The sequence below is a fragment of the Python bivittatus genome, unplaced genomic scaffold (genome assembly GCF_059951505.1).
Source record: "Python bivittatus isolate LINGU-HERP-01145 unplaced genomic scaffold, Pbiv_v1 ctg000690_np1212, whole genome shotgun sequence".
Taxonomy (NCBI): Eukaryota; Metazoa; Chordata; class Lepidosauria; order Squamata; family Pythonidae; genus Python; species Python bivittatus.
In genome coordinates this window covers 11,982,697-12,009,764 of record NW_028277096.1, presented here as the reverse complement: position 1 = coordinate 12,009,764, position 27,068 = coordinate 11,982,697, and the positions used below count along the sequence as shown (strand labels likewise).

The following is a 27,068-nucleotide window of genomic DNA, read 5'->3' as shown; positions in this document are numbered from 1 at the left end:
CTGTAAAAAGTTTTAATTTGCTATATTTGCTTAATAAAATGAGATAAGATTTTAGAATTATTTTACAGTGAAGTACTGTGGCAGTTAACAGTTCAAAGCAATGTACTTGGTCTGCATCTACTATTAATGCTCTGCCTCAGATGGTGCCATCTGCACGTAGTCCTTGATGTATTAGCCCAAGAATGTGGCCCTTGAAATGTAACTGGAAGACATTTCTGTTTTTGACAAGTTTCCAGTATTTTATTATTATTTGTTTTCCTTTCAACAAGTTGTTGTTTTTGTCTTTTTGGCTTCAATTAAACAAATAATATCTATTTATCCTAGTTTTTGGAATGTTCTTTGCAGGAAGTTAGCCAATGAGAAATTTAGTCCAGAGTTGAAATATGTGCATTAGGTAGTGGTTAGTAATTAGAATGGTGTTTCTTTCCTTAGCATTCACAGTATACTGACAGAAGCATTTGTATGAAATGGAAGGTTATAGCTGCCAAAGCAAGTTAAAAAGTTGAGATGCCATGCATTGCTGCTCCTGTAGCCATAAGATTTTTCCTGCTTAGTCACTTACGTTGACTATGCTGCTTCGACTGACTTGGATTTATATCGAAGGCTTGATCACCATTAAATAAAATCAACAAAGGCAACACTGCTTGCCTGGTACGTCTCTGAACTACAGATGTAACCCAAACACTATTTATTTGTTTGTGCCATAAAGCAAACTTTTTGTTTCCTATCTCAGATTAATTAGAGAAGTCATAACTGCCTACCTGCTGTGACCCCATAGCCGGTCTACGCACAGCCAAACCTGTTTTATTTTGTTCTTAATTAATAGCAGTGCTACCTTGATAGCAAATGTAAGGGCTATTGGAATAACCACTTCTGCATTTCAATTGTCATTTATTTATTTTAAACATTTATATACTGCTTCCATTTTTTTAAAAGTAATTTGAGACAATGCAGAAGCAAAGTCTTGAGATATACAGTATTTCATATTGGTGTTTCGGTAATTGGAAGAGATATTCTGCCTAGTTCAAGAGCTCGTCTTAAGGGAGGATGGATGCTTTATGAAAATAGCATAATTTCAAAAGATTCTAAGCTCTGAAGTTTATATCTTCCCTGTAGGAAACTCCCAAGGATAGAACCAAGGATTAAAGTTGTTGCTGGATTCAAGGGTGTTGTCTCCCTCTGTAGGTTAAACTTACCAGCTTTTTTTTTTTTTTTAAAGCAAAACAAGTTCTCAGGATTTAAATGCCTTAAGCAGACTAAAATGTGCTTTCGGTATTGCTGACCTTACTGGAGAGGCAGAACTTGGACATATATACAGCTTCAATTACATAGCTGCTAAATTTTGCAAACTTGGAACATAGCTGTGGCATCTATTTGCGTCAGTGCTTTATTTTGCTTTTGTCCTTTAATGCAACTGTTACTCTCCCATCCAGCAAACCTTAGTTCAGGCTGTTTGTATGATCCAATTGAAACTCTGTCAAGAAAAAATGTTCATATTATCTGTGCATGTTGTGTAGGCTGTTAGGTGAATATTTAAATCTTTTTTGGGAACTGGGAGGCTTTCAACTGAATTTTCAAAATATTGGTTTCCATCTTGAAAAAAAAAGATAGTTTCGGTGCATTCTTATTGTAGCCTTTATGTGCAAACCCAGGGTATAAGGAAATAATAAAGACAAGCTTGCCAACTAAAAAGGATAGTGAGGGTCCTTGAGGCTCTTGGTGTATTGTAGTATAATAGCTAAGATGTGATGGGTAGAATTCAGGTTTACAGAGTCTATTTTCAACTAGAATCTCATGGCCTGTGAACTAGAGCCAGCTGCAAGTTAAAACAGTGGTGAGAATCAAATATAGAAGTTCTTACCAGATTTTGGAAAGGGAAGGGTATCGATAGAACAGTATGTCTGGAAAAACAATCCCAATAGAATGAAGGGGTTATTTGGAAACCCAGGGTGGGTGTAGTGACAACCATTCTGTAAGTTGCTTAATTTTTCAAAATTTCATTGAATCTAAAAGTTTGGAGATTCTTGTCTCAGTGTAGTCCAAAATGAATTAGATATTTGTGTTTCCTGAAATTAAAACTAGGTAAACAGATGTAATACTATTCTCAGAATTCAGAATTTGATCACTAAGATTAGTACAAGTGTAAGGGACTGTGGGAAAGCCAAGGGACACATCATACATTTGGAAATAATCTGATCTAAGAGTAATTAGTATGGTGTCTTCAGGTATTTTGGACTCCAGCTGCCATCAGCTTTGGCTAGTATGTCCAGTGGAAGAGAGTAGTAATCCAAATGAGGGCAACAGTGTTCCTGCAAGTAAGCCTTGTTCAGCTCTGCTCAATGCAGTAACTCCAGCATCTCTAACAGATGGCTAACAAGCCTCTAGCAAAGGATCTCCGCTGCATACCATCTTACCATCTCTTCTGTGGAACACTTCTTACTTTTAGGAAATTTATTTATTTCTCTTACTGTTTCTACCTACTGTATTTGTTCTTATCTTGCCTATTGGAAAAACCAAGCAAAACTCTTCAGATTCTGGTCCCTAGATTGCATATATTACCTCTTTCAACCATTTTTCACAGAAATTTATTTTCAGCCCCCTAATCATCCTAATGGAGCCTAAAACGTTTTTAGCTTCTATAGTATCTGCATACATTCCTAATTCATACTTCAGGTGGTTATTCACTAAAACCTTTTCATGAATACTGCTCTAAGGTCAGATATTTGCCTTGTTGATTTATTGTATCAAAATGCAAATTTTTACAATAAATTTTGTTGAATGCCATCTTACATCCTGTTTTCTAGCCAGTCAAGATCCTTGTCAGCATTAATTTTGTTGTCTGGTTTTGTGTCATTTGCAAATATGATAAGCAACATATCTACATTATCATCCCGGTAATTCTGTATCAGCACTGACACAGAATTATTGACGAGCACTAGCTGATTAACCATTTGTTGATTTATCTAACAATAATAGTGTCCATCCAGTCAGTTTTTAACCTTTTGTCAACAAGAATATCATGAGAAACCTTGTTAAATGCTTCACTGAACTCAAGATACATTATTGGCATTGTTACAGTCTAGAGACAAATGATCCTATTAAAAAAGTAATAAAACTTGTATGGTATGATTTGTTCTCGACAGATTCATATTAGCTTCCAGTAATCAGGGCATGCTGGCTCACAACTTAGTAATGACTAATTTAAGATCTTTCAGAATTTTGCATAGAACTGTTGCTGGACTGATATGTAGATCCCCGGATCCACCTTTCTTTTCTCCACAGAGGCTTGATACTGCCTATTTACTTGAAAATGTATACCCAGCTATTGCTTTCAAAAACCATCAAGGGGGTTAAGGTAGAAATACATGTTGGAAGTAGTTCCCTCTTCTAGCTCAGTTGCCCTTTTCCTAGGCTCTGGATGTATTACTGGATGCCTTGGCCTTAGATTGCCCTTAATGTTTGCTAGAGTGTAAAAAGAACTTGCTCCATCACAACTTGCTTGAGAAAGAATGGGCAGACCTGGCATGGACAGTTGAGACCCCTGCCCATTCTCACCTAATTGTATAATTCAGGTGTTGCACAGCTAGAGACTCCAGAATGAGGGAGGAGGGATAGTATTGATCCTTTGTGAGAATTTTGCTGTGACCAGAGTCTCAGCTCTATATGAAACAGAATGTGAATATCTTTTTCTAGTGGATCTTGTATATCTTCAGCCAGGTAGGAGAATTCAGTAGATGTCTTTTCTCAATATTTGGAGGCCACAAGATGGGACAAAACAAGCTGAAAATTAATTCCAAACAGATGGAATTACTGTTTGTACAGAAACCATCTAACTTTCTAGTATTTCATATGCTCGCTCTGAGTGAGGTCTCACTTCCTCAAAGGAACAGTTCCTTTTGTTTTGGGTTCTCAGCTCCTACTTGATTATCAGATGAAGTCTGTAGCCAGGGAAGTCTTTGACCAGCTTCAACTAGTGAGCCAAGTGCAGCCCTTTTTTGGAGCAGGAGGCAGTAATGACAGTGACTTACACCTTCATTAACTTGAGACTGCTTTACTGTAATGTCCTATACTTGGAGTTGCCTTTGAAGACTGTCTGGGAACTTCAATTAGTACAGAATGCAGCAACTTGCATGTTGATGGGTTAGAACCACTTCAGTGTGATGCCTCTATTACAGGAACTTCTTTGATTGCCACTGTGCTTCTGAATACAGAGCAGAGTGCTGGTTTTGGACCTATAAAGGTGACCTTACTTTTCTGTTGAGCATTTGGGGCTTGACGTATTTGTGTTGTGAGTCATCATTAATTGTGTATTTTGTTACGCTGTTTAAATGGTTGTTTTATGATATAATACATGTGAGCTGCTGAGTTCATGTAATTTGGGTGGGATATAAGTTGTGTAGGTAAATAAAACTGATCAGCAAAATACTTTGATCAAACAATAGCTAAAGCCACATAAAATAAAGAAATACTATTTAAAATGCAAGAGAAAAAGATTTCATCTGGTTGTTTTTTTTTTTGTTTTTTTTTGGTGCCAGGCGAACATTCTATTGGGCAGTTTATCACTGCTGGGTACCCCACAGAAGTTGTCATTACTCAATAGTTTTTGCCTAAGCACATGGAGAAAGGTGTTTCAAGATTCTCTCACTGGCCAGAGCCCTATGAGAACAGGTGGTTCTTCAGATTCCCAAATTATTTACAGCTTTTTCTTGGCTCTAAGTAAAAAGCTTAATGTTAGAGTGATTTGAACGACCTGTATCTGTGCATTTTAAAATTAAATTTTAGTATTTATACTTTTTTTAACAGCAGCTTACAATCTAAAGGGCAGGTGGAATTTGATTAGTACTACTGGGCCTATTAAATAGTATTAATGTACATTATAAAAGGCAGCAAACCAGAGGCCAGTACAGTAACTTGCAGGGAAGAAGTCAGGTTGGTGATTAGGATTTCCTTGAGTTACTTTTTTTAATTTGGACATTTAGTTAGTCTTTTATGAGTTTGTGGTTCTTAGAAAATCAGTAAATCAAAATCTTGAGAATATGGCAGCAAAAAGGAGTATTTCAAAATGTTCTGAAAATTCTTTTGCCTGCATATCATGAATGAAGCACCAAATATGTATAAAAACGACTTATAACAATTTTTGTTTCAACAGAGCTCAACAAAAACCCAGTGGAAGGCTTTTCAGCAGGTTTAATAGATGACAATGATCTCTATCGATGGGAAGTTCTTATTATTGGGCCTCCAGATACACTCTAGTAAGTACTTCTAACAGCACAGCTAAAAAGCTTGTCATGTTAACATTTAATTTCTTGTAAATCAGCCTTCAGGCTTTGGTTTTGCTGAAACTGATAGATTTCTTGACTAAAGCATAGCTTTTGGTCTCATTTTAAGATTTAATATAAGACTTGCATATGTATCTTGAGTGTGTCAGTATATACATGTTAGGGAACAGTATATTGGCTTGGAAGGTGGTCTCTAGATTAGAGATCCTAACATGCATAGAACAGCATGATCATGTTATGATAATGTATGTGAGCAAGTTATTGTAAGTTTCTTCAGTTAGGGAAAGTGTGTGATAAAGGGAATAGGCTTAAACTATGGAATGCTTTGTATGAATATAAAGGTTACTGAATGCAGTAATCTGTATATGATAGAAGTAAAGCATGCATGTGAATAAATAGAATGCTTAATATTAGTTCAGCATTGAGGGGAAATAAGACAAGGATGTGTAATATTGTCTTGATCATTTAATGTATGCATGGATAAATGTATCAGGAATGCTTGTGGTGTTTGAGTGTGTTGGTTTGGGACATGAATGCAGTTGATGGCTGAAAACCTGAATGATTTGCAGGAAATGTTAGAATGTAATGTGACATATGACTGAAAATTACTGTATTAGAGACCAAGGTAGTTGTGTCTGAATGGAGTGAACTGCAAGTTTTACACGAACAGTAAAAAACTAGAGCATGTAGATGAATTGGTATATGAATATTTACTAAGATGGGGAAATGGTAATAGGTAATAGGTGGTATATGGCAAAGAATTGTTGTCAAAAGAACTGAAAATCTCTCTTTATAAAAACATCTTTCTGATAAGATGAAAATAAATGGGTTCTGAATAGAAGTCGATGAATTAAAAAATGTGTGAGTAGCACAAAAAAGTACCTTAAAATGGTTTGATCATACATAGAGAATGAATGAAGACCAAATTGCAAAACAAATATATGAAGAAATGGTGAATAGGTTGAAAAAAAGGAGAAGACCAAGAACGTTTTAGTTGGATGGAGTTGATAAGATTCTCAGAGAGTTATGAGAAGTTTAAACAACAAAAGATCAAGTATGATGCTGTTTTATGAATATGGTAGAAGCAAGGATAGTTTTATAAGGATTAAAAAATATGGAGCAATACAGTGAATGAGAGCCAGTTTGGCGTAATGGTTAAGGCATCAGGCTAGAAACCAGGAGCTGTGAGTTGTAGTCCCACATTAGGCACGAAGCCAGCACAAAGCCAGTTGGGTGACCTTGGACCAGTCACTCTGTCTCAGCCCTAGGAAGGAGGCAATGTCAAACCACTTCCAAAAATCTTGGCAAGAAGACTGCAGGGACTTGTCCAAGCAGTTTTCAGGAGTCAATACTGACTCGAAAATACCAGAAAATGGTGAATAGTGTTTAAGTAAACCATGTTTAGTTATATTTCCTTTTCTTTTGCTTACCTCATGTATGGTCTGGTTTTACTCCTTTCTGTGGTTTGCATAATATTGCTTATCCCTATAAGTGGATAATATGAGGGGTATGTATATAAGTAGAATTATATTATGCAAATCTGAACTAACCTTGGCTAAGCCATTACTTTATCCAGCTCCCTTCTCTCTGAAACCTAATGAGATCCACATGCTCAAACAAATTTAGAATTGCATATGAAATATAACATTTTTTGCATATTTGAGAAATATTTGTTTCCAACTCAATGGAATGTTGGAAAGAAATTGTGGAAAGTTGCTTGGGAGTCTGACTGTAGGCAGGATAACTCTCCAAAAACTGAAAAGAAAGGGAGTAAATTTGGTATGTGAGGAGAAGCTGACGAAAGAAAAAATGAATCTGAAAATGGGCCATACAAAAAAAAAAAATCCAGAAAAATCCCCAGTGTATCCCTATGGGAAAGACAATTGGCAGCTGCTCAGAATATTGCTGACTGTTCTGCTCTAAGCCCCCTTCCTTTTCCCTCCTGGTCTCATGACCCAGAGCAGAGCATGTAGCCAACCCTGTGCTTCCCTGTGCATACACATAAAACACAGACTCAACATGAGATAAGAGCAAAAAAACATACATACAAACAGATGCAATATATTACTTTCTAGCATACAAATAGTCAATACTTACAGAGACCAGCAACTCCATCACTAAGTGACACAGTTGTTAAGCACAATGTTACATAAATGTGCTGATTTACAACATTGGTTCATGAAGCAAGTCACCCATAGTCGTTAAGCATGACATCACGTGACTGCAACTTGTGACTTCCTGCCAGCTTCCCCATGGATTTTGCTTGTTGGAAGCCAGCTGTGAAGTCGCAAATGGTGATTATGTGACTGCGGGACGCTGTAGCTGTCGTAAATGCACACTAGTTGCCAAGTGCCTAAATCACGATCATGTAACCATGGGGACACTGCAACGGCCACAACTTCAAGGACTAGTTGTAAGTCTTGTTTTTCAGTGCTGTCGTAACTTTGAACAGTCACTGAACAAGTGGTTGGTAAGCGAGGGCTACCTATAGTAGCATCTTCTATGGTTTTGCTGGTTAAAGGATAAGAAAGAATTCCAGAAGCAATGCTTTGCATGCTTTCCCTGCCTTTTATTTCAAAATAAAAAGGTGATTTAAAAAATTAATATATCCACAATTTTTAAATCAAATCAAATTCTTACAGGTGGTCCTTGTTTAACGACCACTCGTTCAGCAGCCATTCGAACTTACTACGGCACTGAACAAGTGATCATTATAACCAGACCTTGTACTTAATGGCCATTACAGCATCCCCACAGTCATGTGATCGCAATTTGTGACTTTCGCTGCTGACTTCCAAAAAGCAAAGTCAGTGGGGAAGCCAGCAGGAAGTCAGAAGTCACGGTCATGGGAGGTCCTCACTTAATGATTTGGACAGTCCTCATTTAATGATGGCAACCACATTGCTGGAACTGCCGTCACTATGGAGCGTGGTCACGTTTTTCTATGGAGTTTCCAGTCCCAATTAGCATCATTAAAGGGGGGCTACCTGTATTTATTGCTTCCAACACAACATATTCATGACAGTTAATACACAAAATTGCTTTATCTGGAAATTATTTACATAATTTAGGGTGTTTAAGAATATATTTCTACAGAATGAAAACACTTCAAAAGTGGTTTATATAATTCTTGTCCTTTTTCTCAGAAATAAGGCACATTCTGTTTAGCGAAGCTTATGCAGGTAATATAGCTGTAAGTATAAATGCCCACTGCAACCTAATATACATATACTCAGAAATAAGTCCTTCAGTAGGGTTTTTTCCCCAAGGTAATTAAATACAGGTAGTTCTCACTTAATGACCACAATAGGGACTGGAAAATTGGTCGTTAAGTAGGGCAGTCAAGTGAGTCACCGTGTGACCAGACCTGATCTTACAGTCATTTTTACGATGGTCGTTAAAGAAATCACTGCCATTGTTAAGCAAATCACATGGTCATTAAGCAAATCCAGCTTCCCCAATGGACATCTTTTGCCAGAATTCACTTAACCATGTGATTTGCTTAATAACCACAGTGATTCACTTAACGACCATCGTAGAAGTCACAAATCGCAATCACATGACTGCAGGGGGTAGTATGGTTTCCGATGGTCATAAGTGTGAGTACAGGTCATAAAGCATTTTTTCCAAGGCTGTCGTAACTTTGAACTGTTGTAAATGAATGGTTCTTAAGCAAGGACTACCTGTAATGGATTACAGGATCTATGAATACTAATCATGAGCAAAATTGTAGGAATGCCAGATAACAGGCTTTCCCTAGAAAGCTTGAAAGGAGCAAAAGATCAATGTTTCAAGCATGGAGACAGATATGATGAAGATGTTGCATGAAGATCAAGCTATAAACCAATTCTAAGTCTCTTAAGCTAAACTGTGTACATTTAAAATTAATTTTAAAACACTAAGGAGCAAATCCCATTAAACATGAGCCATACTTTTAAATAAACTCCAAAAGCTCTCTGCTCAGTCTTCACGGGATCTACTGTCACGTTACACTGTAGTGTAAGTAGGCATAAATATGGTAATACCGTTTTTCACCTATTCACAGAAACTCTGCTCAAAAGTAACTTCAACAGGTCCCTTGACTATAAATTAATGGTTTAGCACTTTAAATGTTGAGCAGAACATGAGGCTGAATTATATAAAAGTAAAGTATTTGTATTTGTATACAATTGTAAAATTATATAAATTGTATAATTTGCATTATATACAAATACAAAAGTATCTGTATATAATGCAGATTTTCACATAAGTAGGATAGCAGGCAAAACAGAACCTGCAACTTAGGGTTTTGTACGTGTTTTTTCTGATCTTGATCATTTAGCATATTTAGCTTGCTCTTGGTGCCATCTTGGGCTTCAAAAATTGAGACATGGATTTCTAAATGGGGTTTCAGTAACAAAGGTTAGCCAATTTATGACAATTTCCAAAATGTAAAATGACAGGTCAATCTTTGTATGTATATTAGCATATTAATTGGGATAAATTATGGGAATACAGATGATAGGACCTGGTAGAAAAAATATTTTTCTAAATACGTTCCTGATATTGATAGTATTGCTTTGTGAAAGTGCATGTCTTGTTACTATTACTACTTGACAAGAACAAGTTCAGCCATTTGTCGTAGTGCTTATTCATTGCATACCCCCCCTACATACCAAATGCTGTTTTAGGCACTCTGCCAGTAAGCTTGTAGTTTCACTTAACAGAGATGATGACAGTACAAATGCAGGTGGCCCTACAACATCTTTTATGCAACAAATGTTTGCTAGACTGCACCCATAGAAACCTCACTACTTTTTAATTCCAAATGCGGGGAAACTTTCCGTAGATTTAATCTATATTGCTGTAGGCTGCACTGGAGATGATCTTCAAATATTTAGATCCCGCTTTTAATCCTTATCCACAAGTTTGGAGTTAACATACATGTCTCTATTTTTTTCTCCTTTGTTTTGGGCCGTATCTGAATTTCCTTATATCACTGTGAGAAAGCATTTGGGACAGAGTAGAGATCTCTGGAAGATAATTCCTCTCCCTGTACCAAGCTATAATTCTAGGAATTTAGATAGAAGGCAAAGAGGCCACAAGAGTATTTTTTTTCCCCCTCACATATCTGTCCTGTTTTTAAGAATCTTGTAGATCAGGCAAAAAATTTTTATTCAGGCAGGCTTTTGTTGTATAAGCTTATTTAGCTCCTTAATTATGTGGGTTTGTTTAGTGTTCTACATCTAGTACACAACTGTCTTTCAAAAGACACAGTGCTTATTTGTTTGCGATCTATACTATAGCTCTCCAGTCTGTGTCTAGAGATTTATATGTGGTCTTTGAGATACAGTATGTCAGATGTGCTGGTTAGTAAAGTTATTTCCCCCTTCAGTGAGCTGCCACTCAACCTGGACTGTGACAATATCTACCATTTTTTTTTACCATTTTTTTTTCCTTTGGCCTCTGTTGTCCATCTGCCTGGTTGCAACCTTCACCATATGTGTATAACAACTGCCTAGATATAAGCCAAATCTCATGTGGTTTTCAGAGAGGCATTATCATTCCATTTATACTGGATGCACTTTCCTTCCTACAGTAAATGGGCTTCCTGTTCACCCTTGTGTGATACATAAAGGCCATGAAGAAGAATGACAAACTGCTCATGATTTGCATTCTTCAAATGTTTATCTGGGCATTCACACAAACTACCCTTTCTTTTCCTTTCCTTTAAGTCTGAAGATTTGAGTACTTTGATATAAAGCTCATTCTGTGGTCGCCATGGAACCCAAGTTAAAAGAGAGATGCTCCCTTAGCATAAACGTTGTAGGGAGGGTAAGATTCTATTTTTTATGGCAAACTTCTTGGTTGTAGAATAGCTTTCCCCAACTTGGATGCCTTTCAGTTGTGTATCCCAAAATACTGAGCCAGCGTTGCCATTGCTAAGAGTTTTGGTAGCTGAATTTTGGTGCCTAGATTGAGGAAGTCTGCTTTAGATTATACCAAATGAGTTTCTGCACATGCTCAAAAACTCATATGCAAATTCATAATAGAAATAATGGAAGTTATGTTGTAAATTTAGAGCAAGAGTTTTATGTATATTATTACTTATATCTGTGGTAAGGAGCGTTAGAAGTCAATTCTTTTTTTTCTTTTTTCTTTTCTCTTCTTTTTTTTCTGCGCTCTTGATCTTTACTATTCTCCTTTTTCTAATTTCTTTTTTTCTTCTCATTTATCTTAATATTCTTGTTAGTTTTTACTGTTTTTTAAAAATTTAATAAAGTTATTATAAAGAAACTCATGCACATTCAGAGATGACTGCTCAAAGTTGCAGGTAAACAACCTACTGTTTTCAGTGTGTTGGTGGACAGTTGGCCCATTTTTGCAGTGGGTTTTTAATCTTCATGTTTAGCTGTGGTTCCTTATTCATTACTTGGACAAGCTGAAAAGGAAATGTACGGTCATTTAAGAAAACTCTACATGATTTTTGTGATATGCAAGAGTCTGTGTTCTCTGTCTGTGTCATTTTGGTAATACATACTGTTGGTAAGAAATGTTACATAACTTTAGTTTGAGTATAGTAGATTAAAGATCAGAATCTTTAACACTTATACTTTAATATAAATCCCATTTAAAATCAGTGGACTTTTGCCATACAGAGCAGAGTGGTCTAATTATGAAACAATGAATCTAGATTGCAGTAAATGCTTCATGGTTCTAACTTACGAAATTTCAGGATTAATTCCCACTGAGGAAGTATTGAATATTTGGGAAGCAATTTAAGGGATTAAAGCATATGGTAGCTCATCTATTTAATCAATAATCAGTCTTTTGGATGTTGTAATGACTGATTTCAAGCCAACAAATAATTTAAGGCTTTGACATTTTGAAAAGTTGATTACTGAATTTTTTCTTAATTTCTTTAGTGAAGGTGGTGTTTTCAAGGCTCATCTTACTTTCCCAAAAGACTATCCTCTCAGGCCGCCAAAAATGAAATTTATCACAGAAATATGGCATCCAAATGGTAAGATATTATGTGAACTACGTTGGGAATCACTGTGGGAAATTACTAGAAAGGAATGTCAAATTTGGCCCAGAAGAATCTCTTCACTGAAATCAGGATGAATCCAGATATGCTTTTGTGAAATAAAGACTGTAAAAGAAAATGTGTAGCATTCCCACTCTGTCTTCTTCTTAATGTCCAGAATTCCCCTGAAATGATCCCCTGAAAATTGTGGGGTCCATTTGAGTGCTGTGACTGTGGTGCTAGAGGAAAGGGGATTTCACAGAAATCTGAAATGAATTTCTGAAATGTCAAGCCAAATACACTGTCTACTGTATTATACTGTACACAAGAAGATTAATACACTTTTTATTGAAAGAAAGCCTATTCACTCGGCAAAGTATCTATTGAAGTCTAAGACTTGTGACTCAAAAAAATTGCTGCTAGCTTCTGATTACACTTTTCAAAAATGAAAATCTCATAAATGTTCCTAGATTATCAAACAATTACTCTGTACAAACATATTCTGTTAGCATCCTTTTGCTTTTGGAGCTTGGCAGTAAATGTAATCAGATGTATATACAGAATAGATGTAGGATTTGTGTACAATAAACCTAAAACAAAAAGGTTTTGCTGGAACACACCAAAAATATATTTATTCCAGCCTTCTATTTTTCCCAGTAGCCAGTCTGATGTTCTGAGGATGCTCACAAGCAGACTATGAAAGCAATATCCCTCTCCCACAACTGAACTTGGCAATTAGTGTTCACTATGTGCTTCACCTGAACATGGAGGAACCATACAGCCATTATTAATATAGGTAGTCCTCACTTAACGGCAGTAATTGGGACTGGCAACTCCATTGCTAAGTGATGCAGTCATAAAGCATGACATCATATGACTGCGATGACTTAATGACAGCAGTTCTGGTTGCTGTTGTTAAGTGAATCCCATGCAGTTGTTAGGCACAATGTCACGTGATTGCCATTTGCGACCTCCTGCTGGCTTCCCCACTGACTTTGCTTGTTGGAAGCTGGCAGTGAAGGTTGCAAACGGTATGATCGTTGGATGCCACAACTGTTGTAATTGTGAGCTGGTTGCCAAATGCCCAAATTGCTATCACGTGAGCATGGAGATGCTGCGACAGCCACAACTATGAGGAACGGTCATAAGTCCCCTTTTTCAGTGCCATCGAAACTTCGAATGGTTGCACAACAAGTGGTTGTTAAACAAGGACTACCTGTATATCCCTTGGTAGTTGGGTCATCCTCTATGAATATCTTTTTCAAATATTTGTGCTGAAGTCATCACAAAATCTTGTGGCAGTAAATTCCATATATTGATCATAATGTTAAAAAGTACTTCCTTGTGTGTACTTCAGTTTATGAACTATTACTTGTTTTCAGTATTTATACCATCACTGTGTTTTATAATAATTTGCTCCATGAGGCATGTGGCTTTTAATGGCCTGGTGTGGCTGCTATTCTATTGGTGTGAACCAGACACTGGACTAAGTAAAAGGGGAAAAGCAGCTCAGTTCTGGTCTTGAAGGGCAGCTGTGCTGTCACGAGAGCTGATGAGCTGACCTGGCTGTGGTGAGATGTCAGGACAGCAGTCCCATTGGTCCAGATTGGTATATAGATGTTGGGGACTAGAACCCTGGGGAGACACCCACCTCCTCAGTTGCTGGGGGACGTGCTGTCAGTCTAACCTAAAAATTGGAGAGAGGGAGAGGAGAGAAAAAGTCTGTACAGAATGGATGAATGGAGTGGCTGGAGAGAAAATTGGAGAAGAAGCTAAGTGTGCAGAGCAGTTGTCTGTTCTCAGTCAGGAAGGGAGAAGAAAGGTCCAGGGGTAGCTTCCCTGGAAGAAGGGAAGTGGAGACCCAGAGGGACAAGAGCTCCACCTAAGACCCAAGAATGGGATGGAGGGACCTGGCTGGCTACAGGCGGTGGCATCAGCCAAGACCCAAGAGGGGAAGGTGGAGATAGGCTGTTGGGAGAGAAACCCTGGTCTCTGGGGAAGGACTGGGCAGAAGACCCTGAAAGAGGTTTTTTCCCCAGCAAAGAAGCAGTAGGTATTAGGCTGAGCAGTTCCAGGAGGAGATCATGCCATGCTGAGCACACTACAGTAAATTGTAGCCCATTCTTTTCTTTTCACTCTGTCTCTTGTCAAGCCCAGAAATGGGAGAGGGAGATGGAGAGAAAGGGGGAGGAAGCAGGAATGATAGAAGGGGGATAGTCTCTGGGAGGGAGACTTAAGAGGAAACCTGACACTTGGTGAACGCCAATATTGTGTTGTATATACCTGTTGTAAATTCCTGCTGTAAATAACATCACTGTATATAGTAAAAAGCATAAAAGCCTTCACTGTCGGGTTTTTCTCTATCAGTTGCCACCCTTGGAAAACAATACACCTCCAGTTCAAAAAAGAACCCCATCACACTGTGACACTCCATAATAGTAGCATGATGGGTTTAAGAATCATGACTTAGAACTAGCCCCCCTGCTCATCTTTGCACTGTTATCTGAAATATCTTTGCTACTACACTATGCCTCTGAATGATTTTCCCCTTCTTTCTTGGTAGTTGACAAAAATGGTGATGTCTGTATTTCCATCCTTCATGAACCTGGTGAAGACAAGTATGGCTATGAGAAACCTGAAGAACGCTGGCTTCCCATTCATACAGTGGAAACCATAATGATTAGTGTAATTTCTATGCTGGCAGATCCCAACGGCGATTCTCCTGCTAATGTTGATGCAGCGGTATGACTCTTGTAATAAATGTATTCCTACCATTGCTAAAAGAAATTAATAATTACTGTAGTTTGGGTCCTTGACTAGCAGATTTCTTCTGTAGTAAACATTCTCTTAATAAAAGAGATAGGCTTAAACTAAAATACAGTAGCGTGTTAATCTAGCAAAACAAAATTGCTCCATAGTCTTGCTACCCATATGTTGAGAGAATCAGAGGGACCACCTCTGCCTGGTTACATCTACCCGTCCCATCAGGTCGGTGGCTATATAAATGTAATAAATAAATAACCAGATAGAACTCTGGGTACAGAATAATCCCAACAGAGAATGTATATTTGTTCAAGATGGAATTGCAAATTATGCTTACTATGAAGTTGCTCAGCAAGCTATACATTAAATGTATGTTTAATCTGAAATTGTCTGCTAAGATGACACATTATTTTTTTCTCTTAAACAATATAAGCAAATAATAGGTATTTTTCTCAGAGGTTGATGAGATAATGCATGTCTTAAAGAGTTTTCAAAATCTGTATTTTAATTTACAGAAAGAATGGAGGGAAGATAGAAATGGAGAATTCAAAAGAAAAGTTGCCCGCTGTGTAAGAAAAAGCCAAGAAACTGCTTTTGAGTGACACTTAATTCAGTTAGTAGCTTCACTTTTTTTCAGGGTAAGTAATTTAACTAACAGAGAATTCCATTTTTAACAGGAAATACTGCAAGGTAGCATCATAAATATTATCTTTATATGCCGAGTGTTCCCCAGACAACAAGGAAAGATTGATCTCATATGGGAAACCTCTGGCCCATTAGGGCCACTTCTTCACTGGGCAGCCAAGCATGATACAAGTGGCTTACCAGATCTGCAGCTTCAGGTCACTCTGGGCATTTTGAAACTGTTCCTGGGAAATTTGTTTTCTTCTTGCCTTTCATTTGAAGTGGAAATAATTTGAAGCAGTGGGTCTCTTGGGCTGCATAATAGTGAATGAATCTTTATCTTACAGAAGATTTTCCACCCCTTCTGTAATAGCAGTGGGTATTTCCTCTGTGATATGCTTTTGGTTTTTGAGTGGACTTTATCTTCTTTCCACATACTATTACAGCAGAATCTACTGTTAGTTGATACCATGTTATATATAAGTTCAGCTTGCTTTGGTATAGGAACCCCAATTAAAATAGAATTTTAAGAAGAATCAAGGTGATATAAATGTTAGACTCATGTAACAGCCTGGTCTTAATCCCTGTTGCATAAAAGATCCTTGGAGCCATGGGCTGTGAGTAATTCTTTTAATAGAAGAAATCCAAAGGATGAAAAATGTGTATTAAAACATCTGAGGATAATCAATTTTTGGTTTCATATTTGAGAGAGAAAAGTAGTGGTATTGGAATTGTCAGGAATGGAATAACAGCACTGGTGCTACACCTTTCAGAAATTAAGCAGATGTGGAACTAGCCAATCTCATGGATTGGATCTAATAGGACTTCTACAAAACTATAGTGTTTGGACTGTAAACTTTTCCATAGAAACCTCTTTGTCTAATTTTATACCTCCAATGTTGTAGAAGCCTATTTGCTTTATCTAATTCTCATTGAGAGAATAGGTTAAATTTGTTTATAAGTGTCTTCATAGCAGTAGTTGTAAGTTCTAATGGTAATCTTGCAGCTGATACTTTTTCTAAAATCAAGATATTGGCACTTGACTCAAAAACTAAATATACAGATTTAGATTTATATATGTATATGTGTAATGGTATGAGGGAATGACCATGGGAGACAGGAGGAAGAGCTGCAGCCTAGACAATTGTCGTGCAAAAGGTATCTCAGCCCACAGAAGGAAAAGGGGCATGGGAGGCATCTCAGAAGGGACCCTCCCTAGTTTTCTGGAAAGTAAAAGTAAAGGAGGAGAGAAGGGCTTTCACACTTGCAAGATTCTGTTACTGTAACCTTACAATAAAGGTAGTGTTTGTACTCATGGTTGGTGCTTCTTGTCTGGACTACCTCAAAGCGCTGACAATATGAGAACAAGTTGTTCCTCACTTCTGTTTGTCTTTTTTTGGCATATGTATCTCTCAACCTGATGGGTAAGCTTTCCTGCTTAGCTTTATTTAAGGCAGTTCTTCAGGATTACTTCAATAATTTAATTGGTTTAAGACTCCATGTGGTACAAACTTACAGGTCCCTTAACTTCTTGTAATATAGGTGAAAGAACAGTTTAAATGGATGGCCTTTCCCTTAGCCAATCAAGATACTATTATATTTAAAACCTTTTTCTGTGTAATTTGGACATTGTGATACATTTCACTACTGCCATATTTCAGCTTATTGCATCAATAGTCAAGTGAGTAACAGTGCTTTTAATTATGTGTTTTAAATGGAGCTACCAGATAGACTTTTATGTCAGTGCAACTACTTTAGTTTTACAAATTAGCAGTTAAAAGTTCACATGCCCTCTCTAAATATTTAACTACAAAAGGTGCTCAGTGAGCTAGAGCAGCCCAGGGGTAAATGAATTAGAACTCTGAACAGCAGTTCAGATGCTGATCATGGATGTTAACTGTCTAATAAAAACATTCTGGGGATTCTTATATTAATATATTTTGGAAGTTGTTGTTGTTGTTTAGTCGTTAAGTCGTGTCCGACTCTTCGTGTCCCCATGAACCATATTGCGCCAGGCCTTCCTGTCCTTCACTGCCTCCCTGAGTTTGCTCAGTTTCATGCTCATTGCTTCAGTGATGCTATCTAACCATCTCATCCTCTGCCGTCCTCTTCTCCTTTTGCCTTCAATCTTTCCCAGCATCAGGGTCTTCTCCAAAGAGATCTCTCTTCGCATTAGGTGACCAAAGTATCTGAGCTTGAGCTTCATTATCGATCCTTCCAATGAGCAGTCAGGGTTGATTTCCTTTAAGATTGACTGGTTTGACCTCCTAGCAGTCCAGGGGACTCTCAAGAGTCTTCTCCAGCACCACAGTTCAAAGGCATCAATTCTTCGGCGCTCAGCCTTCTTTATGGTCCAGCTCTCACAGCCATACATTACTACTGGAAAAACCATAGCTTTGACTATGCGGATCTTTGTCGGCAAGGTGACGTCTCTGCTTTTAATATGCTATCTAGGCTTGCCATAGCTTTCCTCCCAAGGAGCAAGCGTCTTTTAATTTCATGGCTGCAGTCTCCATCTGCGGTGATCTTGGAGCCCAAATAAATGAAGTCTGTTACTGCTTCCATTTCTACCCCTTCTATTTGCCAGGAATTGATGGGGCCAGATGCCATGATCTTAGTTTTTTTAATGTTGAGTTTCAAGCCAGCTTTTGCACTCTCCTCTTTCACCCTCATCAAGAGGCTCTTTAGTTCTTCTTCACTTTCTGCCATTAGGGTGGTATCGTCCGCATATCTGAGGTTATTGATGATTCTCCCTGCAATCTTAATTCCGGCTTGTGATTCTTCCAGCCTGGCATTTCTCATGATGTACTCTGCATATAGGTTAAATAAGCAGGGTGACAGTATACGGCCTTGTCGTACACCTTTCCCTGTTTTGAACCAATCGGTTGTTCCATGACTGGTTCTAACTGTTGCTTCTTGGCCCGCATACAGATTTCTCAGGAGACAGGTAAGGTGATCTGGTACTCCCATCTCTTTAAGAATTTGCCACAGTTTGTTGTGATCCACACAATCAAAGGCTTTTGCATAGTCAATGAAGCAGAAGTAGATATTTTTCTGGAACTCTCGTGCTTTCTCCATGATCCAGCGAATGTTGGCGATTTGATCTCTAGTTCCTCTGCCTCTTTGAAACCCAGCTTGTACATCCGGTAGTTCTCGGTTCATGTATTGTTGAAGCCTAGCTTGTAGGATTTTGAGCATAACCTTGCTAGCATGTGAAATGAGTGCAATTGTGCGATAGTTTGAGCATTCTTTGGCATTGCCCTTCTTTGGAATTGGAACGTAAACTGACCTTTTCCAATCCCGTGGCCACTGTTGCGTTTTCCAAACTTGCTGGCATATTGAGTGCAGCACTTTAACACTATCATCTTTTAGTATTTAAAATAACTCAGCTGGAATACTGTCATCTCCACTAGCTTTGTTGTTAGCAATGCTTCCTAAGGCCCACTTGACTTCACTCTCTAGGATGTCTGGCTCAAGGTCAGTGACCATACCAGCATGGACATCAGGGACATTAAGATCTTTCTTGTATAGTTCTTCTGTGTATTCTTGCCACCTCTTTTTAATCTCTTCTGCTTCTGTTAGGTCCCTGCCTTTTTTGTCCTTTATCATGCCCATCTTTGCACTAAACGTTCCTTTCATATCTCCAATTTTCTTGAAGAGATCTCTAGTCTTCCCCATTCTATTGTTTTCCTCGATTTCTTTGCATTGTTCATTTAAGAAGGCCTTCTTATCTCTCCTTGCTATTCTCTGGAAATCTGCATTCAGTTGCTTATATTATGCATTATTATTATAATGCTTATCCCCTTTCACCCTTGCTTTTCACATTCCTTCTTTCCACAGCTATTTGTAAAGCCTCATCAGACAGCCATTTTGCTTTCTTGCATTTCTTTTTCTTTGGGATGGTTTTAGTTGCTGCCTCCTGTACAATGTTACGGACCTCCGTCCATAGTTCTTCAGGCGCTTTGTCTACCAAATCTAATCCTCTAAATCTATTCATCACCTTCACTGTGTACTCACAAGGAATATGATCTAAGTCATACCTGAGTGGTCTAGTGGTTTTCCCTACATTCTTCAATTTAAGCCTAAATTTTGCAGTAAGAAGCTCATGATCTGAGCCACAGTCAGCTCCTGGTCTTGTTTTTGCTGTCTGTATAGAGCTTCTCCATCTTTGGCTGCAAAGTATATAATCAATCTGGTTTCGGTATTGACCATTTGGTGATGTCCATGTGTAGAGTCGTCTCTTGTGTTGTTGGAAAAGAGTGTTTGCTATGACTAGCTTGTTCTCTTGACAGAACTCTATTAGCCTTTGCCCTGCTTCATTTTGTACTCCAAGGCCAAACTTGCTTGTTATTCCGATTACTCCTTGACTTCCTACTTTAGCATTCCAATCCCCTATGATGAAAAGGACATCTTTTTGGTGCTAGTTCTAGAAGGTGTTGTAGGTCTTCATAGAAGCGGTCAACTTCAGCTTCTTCAGCATCAGTGGTTGGGGCATAGACTTGGATGACTGTGATATTGAATGGTTTGCCTTGGATACGCACTGAGATCATTCTGTCGTTTTTGAGGTTGTACCCCATTACTGCCTTTCCCACTCTCTTATTCACTATGAGTGCAACTCCATTTCTTCTAAGGGTTTCTTGCCCACAGTAGTAGATATAATGGTCACCCGAATTAAATTCACCCATTCCCGTCCATTTCAGTTCGCTGATTCCCAAGATGTCGATGTTCAATCTTGTCATCTCATGTTTGACCACATCCAGCTTGCCTTGGTTCATAGATCTTACATTCCAGGTACCTATACAATATTGTTCTTTACAGCGTCGGACCTTCTTTTCGCTTCCAGATACATCCACAGCTGAACGTCCTTTCGGCTTTGGCCCAGCCGCTTCACTCTTTCTGGAGCTACTTGGAATTGCCCTCCGCTCTTCCCCAGTAGCATATTGGACACCTTCCGACCTGAGGGGCTCATCTTCCGGCGTCATATCTTTTAGCCTTTTAACATTGTCCATGGGGTTTTCTTGGCAAGGATACTGGAGTGGGTTGCCATTTCCTTCTCCAGTGGACCACATTCTGTCAGAACTCTCTGTCATGACCTGTCCGTCTTGGGTGGCCCTGCACAGTATAGCTCATGGCTTCACTGAGTTACGCAAGCCCCTTCGCCACGACAAGGCAGTGATCCATGAAGGAGATATTTTGGAAGTACTGAAGATATATGAAGATGCATGTGAAATCTAGGTATCATGGCTGATGGTTCTCTTTTCTTTTGTTTCCAGGTTTCCAAATGAGGAATATGGCACTGTTTTTCCTGCACTCTACCCACCTATTGCTGGACTTCTGTTTATACCAAGTTGGCAGACACTGGCAGGAACTGGGCTGCAATAAAACATGGCAGTTATTAATGCTGACAAGGAGTCTAACAAGTGCCAACAAAGATTTGTGCATTTTGAAAACTAATGGAACTGCTTTAACCTTCAGGAAGAATTGTAAAGATGTGTACATAGCACAACATGATCCGGATAATATATATACTGTTCATGTACATCCACAAATACACATTGTACCAAATAATGCTGTCTTGTAGTTAGAATAAGAATCGTGTAAATTCTAAAGATTTTTAGCAGGTTCTTTTCTTCTCCACTCCAATTCATGGGGTTCTTTTCTTATGACTCTTTAAAATTTTCTCATGAAGCATGTTGGACTAAAACAAATTAGGATTAAAAAAAAATTCCATTTTAACTTTTCTTTTCAGCCATTAAAACTTCATTAAAAATCTCACTTTAATAAAAATTTAATACCTTTGTAACCTCCTTCCCCTCAACTTTTTTTGGGAGTACATAAATAAAACATTGAGATCTGTTATTTGATTCTGATGATGACTTGAGCATTGTCATCAGGTGATGCATTTATTCCCCTTATGTTTTTACCTAGCTGTGCTCATCTTTTGGCTTGGATGCAGCAATAAGATTTACAGCCATGGATTACGCTTGAGCCTACTAGTTGTTCCCCAAAGGGCTGAGAGCATTTGCTTTGAAAGTGGTCAACTATAAGTTTGCCCAATATAGGTTGAACCGCTTTTTTATTTCTTGCTTGATTTGAAGTTGGATATATAAAAGCATGCAGAGCTATAGGCTTCAAGTGAGTTCTGGTTTTGCTATCATATACTCTCCCCTATCTCACCTCTTCTTTTTCCTCCTCCTTTTTGCATTCTGATCCCATACAGATTTTCCTCACTTAATGTATAAAGAGAAATTGCAATGTATATTTTCATGTAACTTGATTTTGGAATTCTGTCACCTTCTGTAGTGAGTTCTTCCAAAATATAAATTTTTCCAATAGTTTTGTGTCAAGTTGGCTGTCTGCACTATAAAAACTGAGAACACATTTTCAGAGAGCCTTAACTGATCTAGATTGCAAACCCTTGTCAATGAGCTTTGACAAATCCTATGTATTCCATGTAGCTGGACTGTTGGCTGGGTCAAAGACTTGCTAATGAGAGTACTGTGAACCACTATGTATAGTTTGTAACATAGCCCTAACAACTGCATGAAATGATGAAGCATCATAATTGAGGAGGATAAAGCAGAATGCTGTTTGATAGGATTTTTCTCCTCCATCAGTGAATCAAATGTGGGAAAGTTCACTTTTCCATGCAGATTTTTCATATCCTTAAAATTTTCTCAGGAATGGTAGGGGACTCTCCAAAGCAAGTTAGCAGGGGACAGGAAGATTAGGGACTCTTGTACAACATATGTATAACATATCCTCTCATCCCTTCCATTTTGCTGTAGGTGATATATTAAATAAATGCCCATTTAGAAATGAGCCAATTATACAAACCACCATGGGGAAACTTGGCTGTCCAGATACTGCTGAGCTATTATTCCTAGCATTCTTCACTATCAGGCATGTTGATTGAGCACTGCTGGTGTATGGTAACATCTATGTGTCCTAGGTTCCCATCCCTGATAAACTAAAGTAGAACAAGTCAGTTGTAGTCTTTTAAGTTATTAATGAGTAAATATACTGATAAAAGATTGGGAAGAGGGATGGATGGCAAAGCTGTCAGCATATGCAAATTGTCCAAAAAAAGTGTGTGATCTCTCTTTATTAGAAGCACAATCATTCCTATACTGTATTACAACATTCTTCCTGGTCTGTTTAGCCTCCTTATTAGAGTTTCTGTATATTCATCCCTTAGCTCCTCCAGCAGCTCTCATTGCTGCTTCAGAGCTATGACTAGAGCTTCCGCAAATAGCCTGGTTGGAATTCACATAGGAATTATAGCAGAATCCTTCTGGGTATAGAGGCACTATGGCTGAGTAATGTAATATAAAGAACTGCATAAAAATCCTCAGTGGTTCTATATCATAATTATTTTATTACATATTTATTTGATTTATACCCCACCTTTCTACTCTATTAAGTACACAAGGAATAAATCATGCATTTTTATATGGGGTAATTTCTAACTCTATACGTGTATTTTTCTGATAGAAGGAACATTCATACAGCAAGGTGTTCTTAGTGGAAGGTTTTTTTTAATAGTAATCATTTATCATTTTAATTAATTGAATATGTCTGGATGGATTCATCTGAAGTAATCTAGCAATGTGTGCCTATAAAGTAGCCTCTAAACTCAAACTTTATTTAAAACAAGTAGTTGGCATCTGTTGGGTTGTTACTTCAAACAAAAATAAATGAGGTGGGGTGGGAGGAGAAGTTTCTTTTCAAATTACTATGGTAGTTTCCTGAGGAAGAAAACAGTAACCAGTCACAAATGCCAGGAGACCACCACTGATATAATTGAAAGAAGTAGCAATTAAAGACTGAAATAGAGGTAGTAGATTCTTGCCTTGAGTATTTCTTTAAAAATGGAAAGTTTTTCCTTTTGGTTGCATGCATGTGCGACCCAGGTTACTCTAAGCTGGCATGTGAATTAGAAATGGTACTTCGCATAAATTCACTGTCTGTGCTAGACAGATATATCTTGCTGCTTCTGAATATTAGTACCTAGACATGGTAACTGGGTTCAGATAATTGGTCAAGCAAGAACCAAATTTGCTTGGCTCTTGCTAATGAGGGTAAGGGGAGGGTTTGAAGGAGAGAAGAGATTCCTTGCCAACCAGCTGGCTATCATTTGTGCTCTTTTTCTTGAGTAAAATATGGAGGGGGGATTTTATTGTATCATGGCCACCTCTTCCATAATTAAAACATGAAGGGAAATATCCCAGTTTGAACTGCATCTTCCTGTAAAACAAAAGGCTGTCCAGACTTTAAAGCAGATTGAAGTTAAATTAGTCTGATGTTAAGAGAAAGCTTCATTATGCTGTAGTTAAGCTGTTTTTACTAAGTTTTGTTCCTGACTTTGTATGATCATGAAACACCCAGACATAGTACTTGGAAGGAAGAGCATCCCACGTAGGCAAGGTGGAAAGTAAAATAATTCCAGAAGAAAGCAATGGCAAACCACTTCTGTACTGTGCCAAGAGGAAGCTGAGCTCAATTCAAAGGAGATTTTACTGCTCACCATACTCATTCTTGTGTTCTAAGCAAATCTACATAAATTCCTAGCCCTTGTTTTAAAAGTATTACATTTTACTATTTAAAATCTATTGTATCTGATTTTCCAGTACTGATCAACTAATAACAAATCATGATTTGTGAACTCTTCTGGGATTTGTTTTATGATTTATCATTTTAAAAATTGGTATTTTAGAATACAGTTTTACACTCAGATTATTGTAACCCACTACTATTCATGCTTTTTAAAACTGCATGTAGATAGTAAGATTCACTCATGTCCTGCAGAGCTGCCTCAGCATAGGGTGGAGGAAGTGTTCTTGGGAGAGATGAGTAAAGAATGCCAGGAGTATATGCCAAGAGCATATAATCCCAGTAGGGTCACTCAAGTCATGAAGGTCTTCCCAGCTAAAACCATCAGGCACCTACATTGGGCAGCAGTGATATAGGAAGATGCTGGTGGTAGATGATCATTTTAGTGACTATGGCAAAGGCATCATTTCATACTGCACCGGAGAAGGCAATGATAACCCACTCCTGTATTTTATCAAGAAACTACAAGGATAGACAGTATAAAGTAATTGATGATGTAATGCTGGATGATGAGCCCCTCAGGTTGGATGGCATTAAACATGCTCCTGTGGAAGAGCTAAGGATCTTTTAGAACACTAATGGTATTTATAACATGGCTACAGTCAACTACATGCTGACTTCTTTAGTATCAGTGAATTGAAACAGACTGGAATTGGACACTTTCACTCAGAGGATCATACAATTTACTACTGAGGACATGAAAAAGGAATAGCACAGATTTCATAATCAGAGAAGATATTGCAAGAACAGTATATGGGTACAATGCAGTCAATGACTGAATAATATCAATTCCCAGACAAGCCTTTGTGGACAATCCTTTAATATGATTATCCTAAATTTATGTTCCAACCATTGATGCAGAAGAGGTTGATGAGTTTTATGGTCACGTTTCATCTGAAATTCACAGAATGTACAAGTAAGATCATCTGCTTGTGGAGACTGGAACTGGAATGCCAAAGATGGAAATATTGAGGAAAATACAGTTGAGCTGTATGGCCTAGGAAACTGAAATGAAGCAGGAGAATGAATTAACTGTTTCTGCTAATCTCATTATTCATTGCTAATACAACCTTCCAACAACCAGACTGATGTCTATACATGGGCATTTCTAGATGGGGTTCACAGAAATCAAATTGACTATATTATTGCTAAAAGGAGGTGGAAGAGCTCAGCTATAACACTAAAGACATGGCTAAGGCTACTTAAGTTGTGTGGAAAAGAAAATACACCCTCTTTGAGTTCTATGGTTTTACGTATCAGGACATAATAAAAATCATCTGGTCCTTAGCAGTTCTCAAAAGTAGGTAAATACAACCTCAGATGAACAACAGCACATGACGTATTACACCATGTCCTCATTTATTTTACAAAAAGAAAGCCAAAATGGAGAAGCCATGTGTGAAAAACTATGAGCTCCAGATTTGCTATGATTTTATTTAGAATTGGTTTTACTGGGGTAGTAGGATGCTTTTGTGTTAAGTTTTATTGGATTTACATGGCTTTTGTTATATGTAATAGTGTTAACTGCCTGGAGTTTACAACTCCTCTTTCATTAGGTTGCTGAAATTAAAACTGAAGGAACCATACGTCGTTTCAGTGAAGGGACTCAGATACTTTGTTCCTGAATTCTGCAATCTCTGTCCAGCCATTGTTTTACTGAAAATACTTAACATCTGTCATACAAAACATCTTCAATCTGACGTATTTAAATCATCAAATACAATATGAAAATGGTCAGACATAATCCTTAAATAATATGAATCTGAAAAGAAACAGAAGCAATAGGCCAAAATATGTGGTAATTAAACTGGCTCCAGGTAAGAAGAGTCAATTACTCTGCACATATTTTTGTTATATGGGTCCAGCCATATTAATGCCCACAATGAGATGATAGTGGAAGAGGGCAAAGTGGTTGATCATCATCTTAAGGATGAATTTGCACACAGGCAACACAATTTTTGATAAAGTGTTCCACATCTGAGTCCAACTTGGCCTAAAATTTTACACACAGAATCTGGTTCACAATCTTGGTGCATCTCATGAATGAACTTTAACAATCTGCACATTTTAGATTTAGCTGTAATAATCTGCTCAACTGATAGCAAGAGATCTGTGTACAGAAAATTCCTAAGGCAATATGCCTAAATGGTTACAAAGAAGTGCAATGTTTGCAGAATTCTTGTGGCCATTTGTTGGATTGAAAACTATCTTGAAATCTTGTGAGCAAAAGATCAACAACCCAACAAATATACTCCACAATTAGTTTGGCCCTGAATCAGGTAATGGAAGATATGATAAGGAATCAGCTATATTCCTTTTTTCAGAGTGTTGCACAGCAAATCAATCTCCAACAGATACTGCATGCAAGGTGGCAAAATGGTGGTTAATGAGGTTGAAGCAGGTATATGAGTAGTTTGTGATCTTTTAATAACACAGTTGAACATCCTTACAGATAAATATTAAAATGTTCTATAGCTCACAACCCCCCCCCCCCAGTTATGCATCAATCTGTGAATACTTTTACTTTGGAGAGGAAAGTAAACAACTAACCATGTGCAACAGGCTTCTTTGATCCCTCTTTCTGAATCTGTACAAGATGACACCAAATCCCACAAAACTGGCATCAGTCACCACAAAAGTTTGTGCATTCAGACTAATAATAACCCTTATTAAAATAAGGTTCCTTAGCTAATGCATTTTTCAACTGCTGAAATGCAGAGTTATTTGCTGCAGATAAGAGCCAAAGGACTCCTATTCCAGTCTGCAGGCACAGTGTTTCCAAA

The 27,068-nt window shown here is 37.9% G+C and overlaps 1 protein-coding gene across 1 annotated transcript in view; it reads left to right on the top strand.

The window, feature by feature from the left end:
• UBE2G1 (ubiquitin conjugating enzyme E2 G1) overlaps nucleotides 1–22,007 on the top strand; it is a 43,375-nt gene extending 21,368 nt beyond the window's left edge. Inside the window, exons 2-6 of the mRNA XM_088152282.1 lie at nucleotides 5,150–5,252; nucleotides 12,185–12,282; nucleotides 14,849–15,027; nucleotides 15,564–15,686; nucleotides 20,946–22,007. Of these exons, the coding sequence (XP_088008408.1) occupies nucleotides 5,150–5,252; nucleotides 12,185–12,282; nucleotides 14,849–15,027; nucleotides 15,564–15,650 (467 nt within the window). The 3' untranslated portion in view covers nucleotides 15,651–15,686; nucleotides 20,946–22,007. The remainder of the gene's footprint in view (nucleotides 1–5,149; nucleotides 5,253–12,184; nucleotides 12,283–14,848; nucleotides 15,028–15,563; nucleotides 15,687–20,945) is intronic.
• Nucleotides 22,008–27,068: the final 5,061 nt, after the last annotated feature.